The following is a 19355-nucleotide window of genomic DNA, read 5'->3' as shown; positions in this document are numbered from 1 at the left end:
CGATTGGTCATTTTCAGAAAATAAATAAAAATGTTTCACGTTGGAAAGGTCACGCGTGATGTAGGCGGAAGTACCGCAGTAGGGCGAAAAACTCCATCTCATTTTCTCCTCAAACTTCAAAATCGTCCGACATCGTTGTTTTACCTTTTATTGTAAAGGCCGTTTAACTTAGTCTTTGCACGTTCACTTTATAAATACTTGCTCGGTACTTTCGCCTACGTCACGCGTGTCCTTTCCAAACGTGATTATGTAATGCATGGCGGATCGCAGAGCAAGTGCAAGACGAGCATTTGTGGTTAAAAAGTATATACATTTGTATTTATTTTTTTCAAAAATGACCAATCATTTCACTAGACAAGATCCTTGTTCCTCGGCTGGGATCATGTAGAGCCCTTTGAAGCTGCACTGAAACTGCAATTTGGACCTTCAACCCGTTGGTAGCCAATATATAGAGAAAAATCCTGGAATATTTTCCTCAAAAACCTTCATTTCTTTTTCGACTAAAGAAAGAAAGACCTAAACATCTTGGATGACATGGGGGTGAGTAAATTATCAGGAAATTTTAATTCTGAAGTGAACTAATCTTTTAAGCCTGTCCTTGCAAAAAGAGTCATTAAGTTTAATGCTGTACTGAGGCCAAGCCTGGCAATGTAGTTGAAAAGATGCAATGCTTTGCGCAGAAAAAAATGCTCAATAGAAAGTAACTGATTTGAGTTTAGAGAGAAAAAATGAAATGCTCTATTCAAAACCAAAAGATCTTAGTTGAAGTAAATGGCCTTGTAGTTACTGTATCACGCACCAAAGCTCAAGCCTCTAAGTAATAATATTGCACATTAATAGTGGCACTAACTAAAAGTGCAGAAAAATTTAAGTTTCAAAAACAGCAGAATGAGGCCTTTATCATAATTATTGCTCAACTATGAGCCTTGCATAATGAGATGGGTGACTCAGGCCTGAATCATATGCCTAAATTTTCCTCATTTCTGATTTGTGGACCAGGCCTCGGCACTGCGGTCTTAATGAGAACATCAAAGCCACGAACGTGAGGGAAGGAGATCAGAAACAGATACCTCTCTCGGGACCCCACCAAATTAATTGCGGGCTGCAGTCATCATTAGACAGTGATTAGGCCATTATTCTTCTGAAATTACTTGCTGATGTTACTGGTCTCTAAATCCTACTGAGGCATTCTCTCATAAAGCTACAAAGAATTGTCTGAAAGAATAAAGTGCGCACAGAGGGTCTTGTAAACAGGTGAAAGAGGGAGGAACATCAATAAAGAGATGTGTGAAGCTGTGAAGGAGATGAGTCATACTGGAGTAGAATGCTGATGGTAATTATTATTAAAGGCAGGCTTTTTTGAGTACTTACATGGTTGCAATCCGTAGCAATCTCTGTGTCCTGTAAAAGAGAGAGAGATTTTGTTTTTAAAAAATGTGTCTTTTACTTTCCCCTTCATTTCCTTCTCCTTATTCATTCTGTACAATTTCCAATACTTGGCAAATAGAGACAAAAAAAAAAATATATAAATATTAAAATATATATATATATATATATATATATATATATATATATATATATATATATATATATATATATAAAAAAATAAAATAAAATAAAATTAAATGACAATCCAATTCAATACTGACACATTTTTAAAATCCCAAATTTATGACACAAAATAGACACTTAGGGCCCTATCATACACCCGGCGCAATGTTACAATGTACGCCCGACACAGTTATTTTCAACGTCCAGCATCCAGGTTGTTTAAATAGCAAATGCACTCGTGCCCATCTGTTCGCCCATGGGTGTGCTGGTCTGAAAATGAGGTGTGTTCAGGCACATTGTTGGCGTGTTGCTATTTTGACTGTGCCATTGACCAACAAAAACCTGGTCTAAAGTCAGTGGCGCAGTATTTATTTATTTTTTTGTTTGTTATTTAAAGGACGTGTTACTAATATGCGCCTATAGGCAGCTGCACAACGTGTGTACAGTCTGCTTGTTACACACACATGGATGCGCAGCAAAACACAAACATGCCAAATATTAAAGGTCCCGTTTTTCGTGTTTTTTTTTAAGCTTTGATTGTGTTTATAGTGTGCAATATAACATGTGTTCATGTTTCGCGTGTAAAAAAACACAGTATTTTTCACATAATTTACTTATCTGTATACCGCTGTTTCCACTGTCATAAAAACGGGCTGATGACTTCCTTGTTCTATGAAGTCCCTCCTTCAGAAATGCGTAACGAGTTCCGATTGTGCCAGCGGTTCCTGTGTTGTGATTCGACAGCAGCTTAGCGCATCTTGCCCGGAAAGGTCACGCCTCTTACCATAACGTGGAGATGCATGCGCTCAGTGTTATTGTAAACATGTCTTTAATTTTACCCTATCAATTTGAGCCGGAATCAGACCCAGTGATTGGACTGCGGGATGAAAATAACAGCGTTTCGACGACATGGCGACAAACACACTCTACAAACGCAACTCTTGTGTATTCCTGTGGGCGGAGGGAAGTCAAAAAACTGTTTTAGTGACGTCATTAAAGAAGGAAGTAGAGGGATGTAGTCCAAACTGGCCGTTCGATGTAGGCGACTTCTGTTAAATAAAATATCTCGCTTGGCATTGAACTTTGAGCTTTAAAATTTTACAGATTTTATTTATACTCTAACAACAACATTACACACTAACTAAAGTTTGAAACATGGGATCACGAAGAACGGGACCTTTAAAATAAAAGGATTACAAATGTAAAAGATTATTATTGTGTACATAAAGATAAAAATGCCTACATGTCATAATGGATAGTCATTGTGTAACCCCTCTACCCAGGAGTGAGGTTTACTTGCACAGCAACTACTAACTGGCCTCCGTTACACTCACCCCCCTAAACCTCACTACCATCCGGGTCACGGCACCAATATCCTACTCACCCCGCTATGTGCAGGTCTTGAACCTGGGTCTCTGGCGTGGGAGTTAGACGCTCTATCAAGGAGGCTAAAGGCTGCAACCTCTAGCATCAGTCGCTAGAGCATCTCTTGAGATCAGAGGAGTGAGGTTTAATTACTAGCTGGCCTCTGTTACACTTGCATGTATCAGAATTACCTATTTGCAGCAATGACGAATGAAATAGGCTAGTTATTTGACCAATCATGGCAATACACACATGTATTTAAACTGACTTATCAGGTTGAGGGTGTCTATATTCCACCATGTAAATAGCAATCCCCCATGGTGCAAGCGCACCTGCCTTTTAAAGGGAATGGGACACTCCTATTGGTTTATTGCACGTTACGCCCAAACCACACACATGACTCATTAAGAGACTAGGTACAACACTTTTTGACCATGTGCCTGACGCACTGACAATTTTTTCCATCGTTAAACTAGCAAAAATAGATTTGGACGTGCCTTAAGTGCACCTGCACCATGCACTTCAGACCATGCGCTTAGATCGCTAAAATAGGGCCATTATATGTTGAGTATTACATATAGTATCTTCCAATGCAGACACATTTGTTTTACAAATGTAACAAACAAAAACACAAACACACGAATGCCAACAATAGCATTATAAATAAAAGTTAAACCATTAAAGATGCTGCTAAGCATATGGAATTTGGTCTCTTAATAATTCAAGGACATAAACAGAAGGCCTTGGAACCTCTTAAACCTTTAGTTTTCCTCCCTCAACAATATTCATTACTTCAGCAGCCTGTCTGGTTTTTCTCATTCTAGCTGGGTAAGACCACTGTCTGCTAACTGTCAATAACCACAGTCTCTAACCTAGCACAGTAAACAACTGCTGAGTGACTCATAGAGCATGAAAATGCAATTAGCAATTGTCAGGGGACGACAACAACAGAGTCAAAGAGGCAAAAATCAATGTGCATTAACATACAATGCTCTAACAATGGCTTGACAATAACGTGTCATCCTTCAGTTGCCCTCAAAGACACGGACATCAATACAAACCTGCCAGCGTGGACACAAAAGATGTAGTGTATATTATAAAGTTTATTGTGAATAGAATAGATATTATAAAACAACTAACAGATTCATCGTCAACGTTCTTGAAGGGGATCAGAAGACGATATTGCAGCAGAGCCACATAACGCAGCACAGGCCCTAAATAGGAACAGACCGATATCTGAGCTCAGTCACCACACCCGGATCAATCATCCGGTTCCTCGTCGGCAGCCAGAACAGGATATTTCTATCTGTACGTCAGGGCTCTGTGATTACAGTGCAGCCGGGGTGTACATGGATCATCTATTGATTCTCCGAGATTATACATTGCTTGCTTTTCTGTAATAATATGATAAAGGTTGAATTTGGACCGTTTGGTTCAATGAGCCGGTTCAACAAAAAAGAATTATCGACTGAGTTTGTATCATCACTCATAAGAAGTCTGCTGGGATTCGCTTGTTCGAACTACAGTACAATCACTAGTTTTTATTAGTGACATCAATCTTCAGTGACTTTTTCTTTTTCAATTAATTTGTTTCATGTATCCTGTGATCAATAAAAAAAAATTAAAAAATAACAAAGCATGTGTTTTGGATCACATAGCAATGAGAGGTTGTCGGGTGGGTGGAACAGCTGAAATGTCAATGGTCTCTATGCAATGAATATCAGTTATCTTCTAAACCTTGTAAGTCAGCCTGTTTCATTAAGCAGCAGGAGGAAATATTACAGACCACTGGACCATTTTCTCCATAATCCACATCGGGCAATGTGGTTTGAATAATAACTGCAGTCTAGGCTGACAAACCCTTCTTATTACAATATCTTGTAGAGTGTAAGCATTTGTGAACGCAAATGTATTGTTTTAAATTATTTCTGCTGGTAGTTGGTTCATCAATGAGTGTTGGTTATGCTCCAATTAGAACTTTCTTATAACTTTCAAAAGAAATAAAAAGAAAAATAACAACCAAAGTCCAACTCTTCAGCTCTTTATTAACTTGTCTGACTAGGGTTGTCAAAAGTACCGGCAGTTCAGTACCAAGTCAATACTTAGTACCGGTAGTATAGAGTACTGGGTCAATCCGGTACCTGCTGCTTTCAACCACTTCCCATGCGTATTTGTGTGAGCACTCTGTTCTGTTACCTGGAATGTGCTTCTTTGTTTTTCATTTAAATTTTAAAAGGGAAAAGAAATGTTTTACAATAGGGACAAAGTCTTTTTCCAAACTTCCTTCTTAAGTACTAGTGAGATAATTTTTAACTTGGCTGATTCTTTGCTTAGAAGGAAGAAAAATAAGGTATCACCTACACACTACCAAACAAAAGTTGAGAGACGATAAGATTTATGGGTAACACTTTACAATAAGGTTGATTAGTTAACTACAGTAGTTAACATGAACTAATAATGAACTGCACTTATACAGCATTTATTAATCTTTGTTAATGTTAATGTTCAACATTTACTAATACATTATTAAAATCTTGTTAACATTAGTTAATGCACTGTGAACTAACATGAACAAACAATAAACAACTGTATTTTCATGAACTAATGTTAACGAAGATTAGTAAATACAGTAACAAATGTATTGCTCATGGTTAGTTCATGTTAGTTAATACATTAACTAATGTTTAACTAATAATCCTTATTGTAAAGTGTTACTGATTTATGTTTTTGTAAGAAATCTCTTTTGCTCAACAAGGCTGCATTTATTCAATAAAAAACACAAAAAGTGTAATATAGTGAAAAGTTTTTTTAAATAGATTTTAAAATGTAATTAATTCCTGTGATGTCAAAGCTGAATTTTCAGCATCATTACTCCAGTCTTCAGTGTCACATGATTCATTCAGTGTCACATTCAGAAATTATTCTAACGTTCTGATTTGCTGCTCAAAAAACATTTCTAATTATTACCAATGTGAAAACCGATGCTTATTTTGGGATTCTTTGACGTTCAAAAAAAAATAAAAAAAATAAAAAAAAATATATATATATATATATATATATATATATTATGTATAAAATCAAATTTTTAAATTTTTAATATAATTTTTTATTAATTAATTAATATATATCAAATTTTTTAATTTTTAATATAATTTTTTATTTTTTATTAATTATATATATATATTATATTATATTATATATATATATATATATATATATATATATATATATATATATATATATATATATATATATATATAATTATTATTATTATTATTAAAGGACCTATTATGCCCCTTTTTACAAGATGTAATATAAGTCTCAGGTGTCCCCAGAATGTGTCTGTGAAGTTTCAGCTCGGATTATTTATTATAGGATGTTTTGAAAGCCCCTATTTGGGTGGCAACAAAAACAGGCTGTTTCTGTGTGTATCTCTTTAAATGCAAATGAGCTGCTGCTCCCCACCCCCTTTTCAGAAGAGGGCGGAGCCTTTACAGCTACAACAACAACAACAACAACTTATGAAGCAACATAATGGAAAAAACTACTGACCAATGGTTTGAAAAAAAGATGTCTGCAGGGCATGCAGTGACAAGCACAAAAAGTGCTTTCTATAAACGATTAAACAGTTTATGGCAACAGTTTGGGTTCTGTTTTATGTAGATTAATGACCACTTGGATATATAATGATCAATTTCATAATAAATCTCACTAGGCAATAATTTAAGTACTAAATTGTACTACTGTTCACTCAATAAACAACCCCTATCTTGCCCTGACTGAATCTCTTATGACAGGATGGATGGTAAACCGATCTCTTTTGAGCATGCTCACCTAAAATATTCACGTCTTTATTTTCTGACAAGGTTTATAATGCTTGATTCACTTCTTACTGCTTTCGCTGGTAAAATAAAGCAGTTGTGATGGACAGAAATCTCTCCGCTGTGTGACACCGACAGCCCCTCTGCAGCACCGGGTTCAGGTTTGTCATAAGTAATAAAGAGTAGACGAAACAAGCCATGGATGAACCGTCGTCAACAGGTGCAGCTTCAGTCAGGTTGAGACCTGATAAAAAGGTGAAGTTTCACTCAGTCAGGGATTTGCTTGCGGCAGAACGCATTAAGCGCTTGCTCACCTCTTTCACGCACAGATGAGTGACTCCATGACACCAGCCATGAAATCTCTCCCTAAGAGAAACCCAAACGCATTGCTACCATATTAGCATAACTATCGCCGGTACCTTCTCACCTCCCAGAAAACCACCTCCTGCACTTGCAAATGAAATGCTGATTTATGATAAGTGATTGTCTGATCAGATGTGACTTAAATTTTCACCTGTAGGAGAGCAGAGCAATGATTATTTGCATTGGATTTATGGAATTCAAATTATTACGCAAATTGTCAGCAAAAAACTCGCAGTTACTGTAATGATTAAAACAAAATTAAATATCCACTCATCCCCTGTTTCCTTAAAAAAAAAAAAAAAAAGGATAAATTGAGGATAAAACATGAATGATGTTTAGATCTTATGGCTATACTATTGAAACTGAGTATTTTAACAGTAATTTCCCACTGTAACATTGTTGCCTTTTTTTTTTTTTTTAAAGAGAACCTTTTCTTAAGAGGTTATAAACATTATGCCATAAATTGTCATTTGAGCTTAACTTGTGCTGAACCTTTATATTTACTCTTTAAATGTTGAACCTAATTAATGAAGCGGCACTATTTGAAACTGTTTTTGTGAATCTATACAGACTGTGGGTAGTGTCACAGGAGATGCATTGTGGGAAGAGTGGTAATGTTTAACATTATATGTTGTAGCACAACCACTTAACAACCTGCCAAGTGCAGTGATCGCAGCATGACTCTGAAAGGTGTGGAAAGTGGAGAGAAGTCAATGCAGCAGAGTCCGGTTTCTGTTCAGTGAGATGCAGTTTCAGTGAATAAAACATCCATCCTCAAATGCAAGAGTGAATGTGGAGATGACACAGGGAAAGAGAGTAAGGGATTCTACAGGGTGCCTATCTTTATTCTGAGTGAGAAACAGCAGCTCCCTTACTAACTTTATTTACTTTGTGGGGGAAAAAGAAAACATTACATAAAAAACGTACAAATGAAGGCTCTGTAATACATTAAACAAGACCAGCTGAATGTTTATGAATATTCTTAGGCAGCAAAGAAAAATCTCACAGCTGAATGGGTAATAAACTAAAAATCAGACCAAAAAAAACTTTAAACCTGCCACTGCAAATAGCAACAGATAACAATGAGATATAAAGACCCTGCAAATGAAATAAAAACAAAAATAAAATCGTGCATGGCAGTAAATCAGCCAGACTGTTTCATTAATCATAGAACAATAAAATGATTATCCTAAAAAAAAAATCATACAACTATTTTCTGTTTTTGTCAAAACCAAGTATCGTTAAGCTCTCTCTCTCTCTCTCTCGTTCTCTCTCTATCTCATATATATATATATATGAGAGAGAGAGAGAGAGAGAAATATATATTATATATATATATATATATATATACAGTGGTGGTCACAATTATTGGCACCCTTGGTAAATATGATCAAAGTTGACTGTAAAAATAAATCTTCATCGTTAATCCTTTTGATCTTTAATTCATAAAATTAGCAAAAATCTAACCTTTCATTGAAGGAAAAGAATTAAAACTGGAGAAAAAAAAAAAAAAAAAAAAAAAAAAAAAAAAAAAATCACATTATGAAATAAATGTTTTTCTCCAAAACATGTTGGTCACATTGGCACCCCTAGAATTTTTTATGAGTAAAATATCTCTGAAGTATATTCCCATTCATATTTACATTATTTTTAGCACTCCAGGGTGATCATAAACATGATATTGTCCAGCCATGACTTCCTGTTCCACAGTAGTATAAACATGAGGAAACACAAAGGCCAAATTCCCGTAATCATTCATCACAATGAGAAAAACCAAAGAATATAGTTCTGATGTGCAGCAAAAGATTGTTGAGCTTCACAAAATAGAAAATGGCTATAAGAAAAAAGCTAAAACATTGAAAATCCCCATTTCCACTATCAGGGCAATAATTAAGAAGTTCATCTTTGTCAGCATGGGCCCTGGCAAACTCTAGGTGGGCTTTTTTGTGCCTGGGCTTTAGGAGAGGCTTCTTTCGTGGACGGCACCCATGCATGCCATTCCTCTGCAGTGTACGCCATATTGTGTCATGGGAAATAGTCACCCCAGTTTGGCTTTCTACTTCTTTAGAAAACTGCAGTGAACTTGCATGCCGATTTTCTTCAAGCCTTCTCATCAGAAGACGCTCCTGTCGAGGTGTTAACTTCCATGGACGGCCTGGACGTCTCTGTGAGATGGTTGCAGTTCCATCTTTTTTAAATGTTTGTACCACTTTTGCTACAGTATTCTGACTGATCAGTAAAGCTTTGTAGCCTTCACCTTTCTGGTGTAAAAAAAATATTTTCTTTCTCAGGTCTTGTGACATTTCTCTTCCATGTGGTGCCATTGCTGACAGCATGAAATGGGGAAGGGGTTTTAACACCCTTTTATAGTCAACTGTCTGCTGGACACCTGTGTAATGAATAATTAGACTCACCTGTGGTTTAATTCTTGTTATATTAGACATTTGTAGTCTAAAATTTAGCTTTGCTCCAGAGACTTTCAGTAGGGTGTACTAATTTTCGCATCACCCTAATGAGCACTGTATGATCGATAGATAGATAGATAGATAGATAGATAGATAGATAGATAGATAGATAGATAGATAGATAGATAGATAGATAGATAGATAGATAGATAGATAGATAGATAGATAGATAAGATAGTCTGTCATACTCATACTGCACCTATACTTAATCACATCACTACAAGACATTAAATAAAAATCTGAGTGCTACAAGCTTTACACCTGTTTTTACACTACAGAGGTAAACAAGAACAGACATTCCTCATTGCCATTCGTGCTAAATCTTTTATGTGACAAAGCTAACAAGATGGAAACAGCAAGCAGGATGTTTATTTTTAGGTGACAACTTTGTTCAAAGAATTAGAAGTCAAAATGAATAATCAGCTTCACATCAGATTAAGGAAAAAAAATCTAACCCCTAAAAAAGGCCCATAACTTCTATTTTAATAATGTTTTGAGACTGCTGAATTAATGGATCAAAGCTTCTGTAGAGAATAGCAGCAACCTTGTTTTTCCCTCATACCAGGCAAGACAAAGATTGGCTGGCAATTTTAAAAATTGTTCCACTGTCATCAAAAAGCAACAAAAGCTGGCCAAACATCAGTTGAGAGGTCAAAAACATGTCATGCCTTTGACTGAAGATGACAAACAAAAAAAGATTGGCTGAAGAACAACCACATGATTGTAGTCCTGCGAGCTCACTTTTGTGACTGCAACACATTTGATTCTGACAGTTGCAATCAAAACTATGATATCTGATAGCTTTTCCTCTGACAATAGCTGTCAGAGACTTGCCTTTGTTCAAGCCATTACAGGATTTCTGCACCATTAGTCAAAATGAAAGCAATTATTCAACACTGACCCTTACCAATTAGTGAAACTTATGAAACCTGTCAAGATCATTTCTAAATCACATTTCATCTTGAAAATCCAAAAAAAAGAAAAAAGACATTGTATTTTGCTTAAAGAATTAAGGCTATTTTTAGAACCATTATTGGCATTATTTTGCATTACAATTAATCAAATTTTTCCACCCAAATCTTATTACCATAATGCAAAACTTCTATGAATTATAAAGTAAAATATTTTAAAATTACATTACGATAGTATTTGTTATATTGCCTGATTTAAATATTAAAAAATTAAATTACAATAACGAGAATGTAAAGGATTAGTTCACCCAAAAATGAAATTTCTGTCATTAATTACTCACCCTCATGTCGTTCCAAACTCGTAAGACCTTCATTCATCTTCGGAACATAAATTAAGATATTTTTGATGAAATCCGAGAGGTTTCTGATCCCCAAGAGAAAGCAATGTAGGTCCAGAAAAGTATTAAAGACATTGTTAAAATAGTCCGCGTGACTACAGTGGTTCAACCTTGATGTTACGAAACGACGAGAATACTTTTTGTGTGCAAAAACAAAACAAAAATAACTTTGTAAACTGCTATAGAACCTGGAAGCGCTGCACTGTGTCTACAACATAAATAGCGTAGGAGAACGACAGAAAAGAAAACCTCTCGAGTTTCATCAAAAATATCCTAATTTGTGTTCCGAAGATGAACAAAGGCTTACGGGTGTGGAACGACATGAGGGTGAGTAATAAATGACAGAATTTTCATTTTTGGGTGAACTAACCCTTTAAGAATCATCATTGAGAATAATAAGAAATACAATAAATGTAAATGTCCAGAAACATTAATAAGAAATTAGAGAAATCAAACATTTTAACCCTTAAATGCATGACTGTTTCGCCAATCATTCTTACATATTCGGGTCTTTATCGACCCGGATCTATATCTAACACGGAAGGATCTCTACCTGTCGCGATAATATAAAACTCCTCTGATATTAGAGTAACAATTACAGAAGAATAAAATAAATCATATTTTGTTACCTTTTGGAGCTTGAAAAGGCTCAGTTTGAGCAGATGTTTTATGCCATCACCACTGTCCTCGTCAGAGCTCATTTCCCAGTAAATTCAGCAAATAATAGGCTAGTTTTATGTTTGAGGTCACAAATATGAGCCCATTCACGATCTCAAACGTATTCTCAAAACTATATAATTTTCAGCATCTTCAAAATCAATCTTTCAATCGCTAACAGCTTCACCAGATCCATCCAGTAACAGTTACAGTCATATTTGATTGCGTTCAGTACTTGTTCTGCAGTAAACTGCTGAGCCATTTCATGTTTTTCTTTTTATTTCGTTTTCTGTCTGAATGAGTCGTCACTTCAACATTGTGTATCAGACATTGCCACCTTGTGGAATAAAGGTGAATTGCACTTATTCCATCATCTAATATTCAATTATTGTTGTGCAGAAAAAATATAAGTACACTCATACACACTTCGGGTCGTTAGTGACCCTATATAATTTTTACAAAAAATGAATTTAAAAAATGAATTCTTTTATAATTTTTTTTCTTGTTATATTCTTTATAATGAATTGATTGAGGAATACCAAGAAGGTTGATGTCTAACTTTAAAAAATGAACGAGGAGGAGGGTAGTGAATGATGTCCCGGGTCACTAAAGACCCGAGGTATGCATTTAAGGGTTAACTGACATTAAAAATCATAATGGTCATAAAAAATGGCATCTTTTTATTATACAAAATATATTTATTTTTTTCTTTGTTTTTTTGGATTTGTAACTTTGCATATCCTTTCTTTTGAGTTAACACATTGCTTTGCATTTAAGGAAGTAACCATCTACCAACACCAAGAGACACCAGGCTTGGTCACATCAAAACCATCACACTATGAGCTGTCAAAGCCACAAGACATGTGATCTCCCCCTCAGCAAAACACTGAAGGAGTTCATTCCACTTCATTTTAGATTTATTAGTGTTTCACACTGACATTTCCATACTAACAACAGCCTTCAGCCAATAAACACACACACACACAAAAATGAGATAGCTCATTCGAAAAAAAAAAGAAGCAAAAACACAATCGGTTAGCTGCCTTATTCATTCGATTCTGTTATATCAAACAAACGTCTGATTAAGAGCGAAGCTCCTTCATTTACTTTATCAGGATGTCTCCCCTCAGCCCCAAATCCCCGCGGGAGGTTCTCATATCAGTCACGCTAGCTGCTTTGTTTACAACAAACCAACCACGCTGTCCCACCAGTAAAGGAACCTGCTAAAAATGCAAATTACATTGAGACAGACGTGCTGCAGCTGTGCCACGACCACCTTACCTCCCGCCTTCAAGGGTTTGCTAGGGTTTGTTCACAAAAAGGCCGACCGGAGGGATCTGACCTCAGGGAGATGGTAGAAAGAGATTTATGGACACTATTTACCTCTTCAGAAGGCCACAGCTGTTACCGAGCCTCTGCAAAGCAATTATCCCAATAATTAGAGCCACGGTCAGGACTGCTGAACCAACCGTTCGCGGGCAAATGAACTTGGCATGCGGTGCAGGAGGAGAGACTGTGAGATGAGTTTGCAGCTTGTTTTGATGTTTCATTCATGCTAGCATAATTATCATTTTCTATCTGCTGCCAATGACAAAACCAATGGACTGCTGTTGGCATGGATGCTTGTAGTGGTTCTTTTGTATACATAGAATAGAATTATTATACATAATATAATGTATAATAGATCACAAAGGTACTTTGTGTAAAAGGTAAAAAAAAAATTATAATCCAGAAAAAAGTTAATAATTTCAAATAAATACTATTTTTATATATATATATATATATATATATATATATACACACACACACACACACACATATATACACTGTATATACATACAAGCTACTACACACCAATATTGCTCATACATACACAGCATTTTTAGACCAATTAATACAAGCATATTACCACTGAATACATCAGAGCAAGAAACTAAGCCACCCACATTTCAATTTTCAGAGGCAAGAATGGATGATTAAAAAGAAATGAACTTGAAGCGTACATCCAATTGCATTTCAAAGCCAACGTAAAAGATTTGACACCCTAAATGGGACACACATAATAGTCATGTTTCAGACAGACCACTATCTGAAATGTCCCTCAGGTGTTGAAATTAGTTATCACGGACCAGAGAGCAAGACCTCGCTTCAACACTAATGAGAGCTTGAGTCTGTGAATTACTGAAGAGAGAGAGAGAGAGAGAGAGAGAGAGAGAGAGGCATAGTGCCATCTATATGAGTTTAAAGCTGTGACTGTAATGAGAGCTGGATTTTAACATACTGTGGGTGAGACTCCGATATAAGAGACATTTAAACAGAAGCTCAAGAGGTTGTTAAAGTCTAGTACAGAAAACTGCTGCTGTAAGATGTTTCTCGGCCTAAATGAATTTGTGTCTAGCTGCAAATGAACCTTGGCCCTTGTGATTGCCAGATGAAAAGTGGTGCACCATCAGAGCCAAGCAGTGACGGAGGAGTAGCTTAAAACAAATGTTTAATAAAGCTAATGTTTAATATGCATATGTCTTCGATCACACCAAGAACTACTGCACAGATAAAAGTCGCATTTTCTACTTTTTGTGGAACTCAAATAAAATTATGAAGAATGCTTCTGCCTTTTTAGTGACTGGGGACTTTTAAACTCCAAAAAGAAACAGTAAAGTACATTAAAAGTGACTAAAAGTGGACTATATTACAAGTGAGAAGTTTGTGTAAAAACAAAAATACAGTTTTAAATATTATTCACTGTGAACGTAGTTCTTGAATTAAAATTAATTTGCATAAATATGGTGCATCGAGACGTTTGCTGTTAATGACAAATGTCAAAAACCATGTTTTTGTAGCCGATTTTCAATGAAAAACGATTTGTTTAGTCTGTTCAGCACACAAAACTATTGTATGGCTTCAGAAAACAGATGTTTTATATTCACTTTTATTGGATTATTATTATTATTATTATTGTACAAAATATGTAAGCATCAAGACTTTTCATCATTCCCAACTAATTTTATTCTGAAAAATAAAACTTATCATAGGGCATCAGCTGTGGCAAGACAAAAGTTATCCTATAACCATTTCCTCATCCACACAACTAGGTCAATGTGCCAACAAGCACGGCACGGCAAACTACAAAAGACAAATCTAGTTAGTAGATTTTAAGCTTGTTCTTAAATTAGTCCGATCCACATTAAAGGTCTGTTTGTGCAGCTGAATAAAGGCAAAGAAAAATAAGAAAGTTTACATACTTATATATAAACATTTACTTAGATATTATGGTCAGAGTCAAGATTATGCACCTGCAATTAAAGACTTCGTGAAAAAGTTTGCTTGGGAGAGGCAATCACTGTGGTCAGGATATCATTTTCCTGCTGCTCCACAATAATTAGTCATGTAGTATGTGGTATTTACAGCTAAAATGATTGGCTGAAAACAACCTGGCAGAACAACTGAGAAACTGTACTTGAGATAAATGGGAATGCTAACACAAAGCTTTTATCAGATGTTATGGACCTCCTTGGTCAACACAGGGAAGACAGACAACTGTACTTTTGTGTAGCCTTTTAATATCAGCCACAAAATTAAATTGGTAATATTTGAAAAAAAAAAAAAAAAAAGTTTAATTAGGAGTTTAGATCTGGTAAGCTTGAATATAATATTTGATATAACTGTAAATATTATTTAATATTATTATATTATATGATTATTTAACAAAATACTACAAACAATTATTATTAAAAAAAAAAAACTTAATTATTTATATAAAATGTATTGTATAAAATTATTATTATTTTGTATAATTTTTATATACAAAAATAAGCATCATCAACAGGATTCCTGCTCACCTCCTTTTTGTCCTGCAGGCATTCCAGTACTGACAGGTTATTTGTCCAGGTGTGTTTTGGACACAGCCGGGTCACGTCGTCCCGGCAGGCCTGCTCTTCTGCCAGCTTCCAGCCGGTGGATCTTCTAGACTGAAAACCGGAGGACGCGGCGGCGGCAGCAGCAACGGCGGCGTTATTCCCGGGATTCGGTAGCGCGGCTCTGAGCTGCTGGTTCATGGCGACAGCCGGAGGATGCACATTCCCGAAACCTGGAAGAGGTTTAAGAGCCTGTACGGTGAGAAGGCAGAGAGACATGAGGAGCAGCAGCAGCTGAACACGTCTACACGCCGCCATCTTCGGCCACAACAGCTGAATCAAGCTCCACTCACTCCTCCTGCTGCTGAAGACACAGCGCTGACCAGCGGACCCTACTACGGCGAAGGATTTGCTTATGAATATGAATTACGTAATGTGACGTAAGCCCAGTAAGCTTTACTGATTGGCTATATAACACACGTTCGTAAATCAGCCTCGAAAAGCTGTCCAATAAAAGATTCTTATATGAGGAAGGCATGGATCATGAATATTAATTACGTTAAGTAACAGACACTCCAGGAAGGTTACCAAGCAACGTCCATTGATGTATCAGGTAGGCCTTCGACATAGTGGGATCAGAAAATCGAGTCCGCCTCAGAAAACTTGACGAGTTATGTAGGACTCGCTTCACTGCTTACTGCAGAGGATTTAGCACATAGACTCTATAAAAAAGATAGATAGCTTATTTTTTACTACTGAAATTATGTGAACCATAACATTCAGTGCTGTCTGTGGTCGAGTTTGTTTGATTAATATAATTGTTTAATACAGTGAATCTCAACCTTTTTTGAGTAATGGACCCCCGTCCTATTTAGAACCGTCCTCAAGGACCCCAGAATAATATGGGCTCATTGGTATCATTAATGTCTTCGTGACGGCCAAATGCAATCAAGTATAATTTACTACTACGTTAGTTGACTTGTCCAAATATTCAGTCATATCGTCTGTTATATTATACATATATTATCTTCTTTTATGGGAACATGTCAAATGTCAGAATATACAAATATTCATATTCAGATATTTTATGGACCCTCTGGCATTAGGCTACATCAAGGACCACTAGAGGTCCACGGACCCCTGGTTGAGAAACACTGGTTTAATATAATATAATATAATCAGTAAATATACTCACATGAGTAGGAGTGTCATATGGCTCTATATCAGCACGGCTGTGATTAGGCTAGAGGAATCATAGCCGTGATGATATAGAGCAGGACTAGTTATATTGCTTTTATACAACACGTGTGTGAATTATTAAGAAACAACAACGGAGTGTCTCTTGTGTGTGGAACTACTTCTTTCCGCCTCTGAATCAAATCTCAGAATGACAATTAAAGGATTAGTTCACTTTCAAATTAAAATTTCCTGATAATTTACTCACCCCCATGTCATCCAACATGTTCATGTCTTTCTTTCTTCAGTCGAAAAGAAATTAAGGTTTTTGATGAAAACATTCCAGGATTTTTCTCCATAGTGGCCTCCAAACGGTTGAAATTGCAGCTTCAAAGCGTTCTACACAATCCCAGACGAGAAATAAGGGTCTTATCTAGAGAAACCATCACTCATATTCTAAAAAAAAAATTAAAATTTTATACATTTTAACCATAAATGCTCATCTTGAACTAGCTCTCTTCTTCTTCTTCTCTATTAGAATTCCGGCATTGTAGACACTGCTAAGTGTATTACTGTCTGCCCTCCACAGGTCAAAGTTTGAACTAAATTGTTATATACAGTATGCTAGTGCAAGTATATAACAATTAGTTCAAACTTTAACCTGTGGAGGGCAGTAATACACTTAGCAGCGTCTACACTGCCGGAATTCAAATAGAGAAGAAGAAGAGAGCTAGTTCAAGATGAGCATTTATGGTTAAAACGTATATAATTTTAAATTTTTTTTAGAAAATGAGCAATGGTTTCTTTAGATAAGACCCTTATTCCTCGTCTGGGATCGTGTATGTTGATCCAGGAACATGTCTTACTTGGCAAAATTGGCAAAATCACAGTGACCCTGTTCCTACCCCTAAACCTAATCCTACCCATAACTTATCCCTAAAATCAGAGGGGAAAGACACGTGAATAACACTGATGTAGAAGCACCTAACCCTGGTTGCAAGCCTAAACTTGACATAAATGGTAAACTTGTCCCTCAAATCTGATTGGTTGATTGGAATGTTGTTCCAGGATCAACAAAGATGTTGATCCAGGAAGATGTTGTTGAGTAAGCCTCTTAGACGGAGTCAAGTGCGCATCATTGATCATTATTCGCGCTAAAATATTTTCTCAGAACATTAGTTCTGCTATTTAGAACACAATTTAAAGCGGAATTATCATGTGCCAAGCAATCCTCGCTGTAGTTAAAACATTAAAACACAGCATGCCACAGGAAAAGTGTTCAAAAGCAGCGCATTCACTACAAATATTTTCAATAGAAACTAATTAATATAAAAAATATTGTAACTTCTGGGTAATGATTTCATAAAATGTTACTGCTTAACTCCATTAATGAGAGTGCCATATTTAATCTAAATGTGTATATCAGATGTAAAACAGAGTTTAAATCATTCTGTTTACTTCATTACTTCGCTCACTCCAGTAAAAGAGTCCGTACGTAGTTTATTTTTTATAAATCATGATATGTGCATGGAAAACTGAGTACGCGCATTTCTATGCCCATTTTGTGCGTACGCAACGTTTTACATCAGGCCCCAGGTGCTCTCTTCCCTCATGTCTTTGCCTTTTTTGCTGACAATTTTTGTCTTGCCTTGGTCTTTGCAGTGATTACAGTGTACCCTTGCTATTCAGTCACTAACTTTAATTATTTCCTTTAAGTATCTATTTTAGTTACTCTTCAGTCATCTCCACTGTATCATATATACTGTGAACATGTTTAAAATAGTTTCCGAATAATGCTTCATATAATCTAATTTCATATAATCTATCCCCATCTGATATGTGTGTATCTTGACAACAGTATTATCTTAAGTCTGTCTTGATGTTTAGTATTGCTGTGGAATTCATGTTCTGCAGTATGACGTTGTTTGAAAAGGGTGGCAGGCAGGTCAGCTGGCTCACCAACCGTAAATCAATGACAGAGTCCATATTAATCCACTTCACTGACACTAAACAAGCTGACATCAATAACAGCTAGCATGAATAAGAAGCACAAGACAGCATAATATAAAAACCTTCTCTGTTGAATGAAGGTTATAATAAGCCACATAATGATCGATATAAGATTAAAGTAATGTGCGTCTGTAAAAATCTTTATACAATAAGTGCACTTCAAGATGGTAAATGAAGGTCCTTAACATTTAAGTCATGCTTGAAGACTAGAAAAAGAAAAAAAAAATTTTTTTTTTTTTTCTCAAACCCAAAGAGGAAAATTCCTTTTGGATAATACAGACAGAGAAAGAGCTTTATTGCCAAGTACGTCCGCAGAGTTTATGTGTTAGAAGCAGGAAAAATGGGCAAGCGTAAGGATTTGAGTGAGTTTGACAAGGGCCAAATTGTGATGGTTAGACGACTGGGTCAAAGCATCTCCAAAACTGCAGCTCTTGTGGGGTGTTCCCGGTCTGCAGTGGTCAGTATCAAAAGTGGTCCAAGAAGGAACAGTGGTGAACCGGCGACAGGGTCATGGGCGGCCAAGGCTCACTGATGCATGTGGGGAGTGAAGGCTGGCCCGTGTCGTCCGATCCAACAGACAAGCTACTGGAGCTCAAATTGCTCAAGAAGTTAATGCTGGTTCTGATAGAAAGGTGTCAGAATACAAAGTGCATCACAGTTTGTTGTGTATGGGGGATGCATAGCCACAGACCAGTCAGGGTGCCCATGCTGACCCCTGTCCACTGCCGAAAGCGCCAACAGTGGGCATTAGAACTGGACCACGGAGCAATGGAAGAAGGTGGTC

The 19355-nt window shown here is 36.3% G+C and overlaps 1 protein-coding gene across 1 annotated transcript in view; it reads right to left on the bottom strand.

Moving 5' to 3' along the window:
• Window positions 1-15906, bottom strand: part of glg1b (golgi glycoprotein 1b) — a 50823-nt gene extending 34917 nt beyond the window's left edge. Inside the window, exons 1-2 of the mRNA XM_048168092.1 lie at window positions 15371-15906; window positions 1372-1401 (exon numbers count right to left, since the gene is read on the bottom strand). Of these exons, the coding sequence (XP_048024049.1) occupies window positions 1372-1401; window positions 15371-15703 (363 nt within the window). The 5' untranslated portion in view covers window positions 15704-15906. The remainder of the gene's footprint in view (window positions 1-1371; window positions 1402-15370) is intronic.
• Window positions 15907-19355: the final 3449 nt, after the last annotated feature.

This window comes from Megalobrama amblycephala, linkage group LG19 (genome assembly GCF_018812025.1).
Source record: "Megalobrama amblycephala isolate DHTTF-2021 linkage group LG19, ASM1881202v1, whole genome shotgun sequence".
Taxonomy (NCBI): Eukaryota; Metazoa; Chordata; class Actinopteri; order Cypriniformes; family Xenocyprididae; genus Megalobrama; species Megalobrama amblycephala.
Note: the sequence above shows the minus strand (reverse complement) of the source record. Positions and strands in the feature narration are given on the sequence as shown.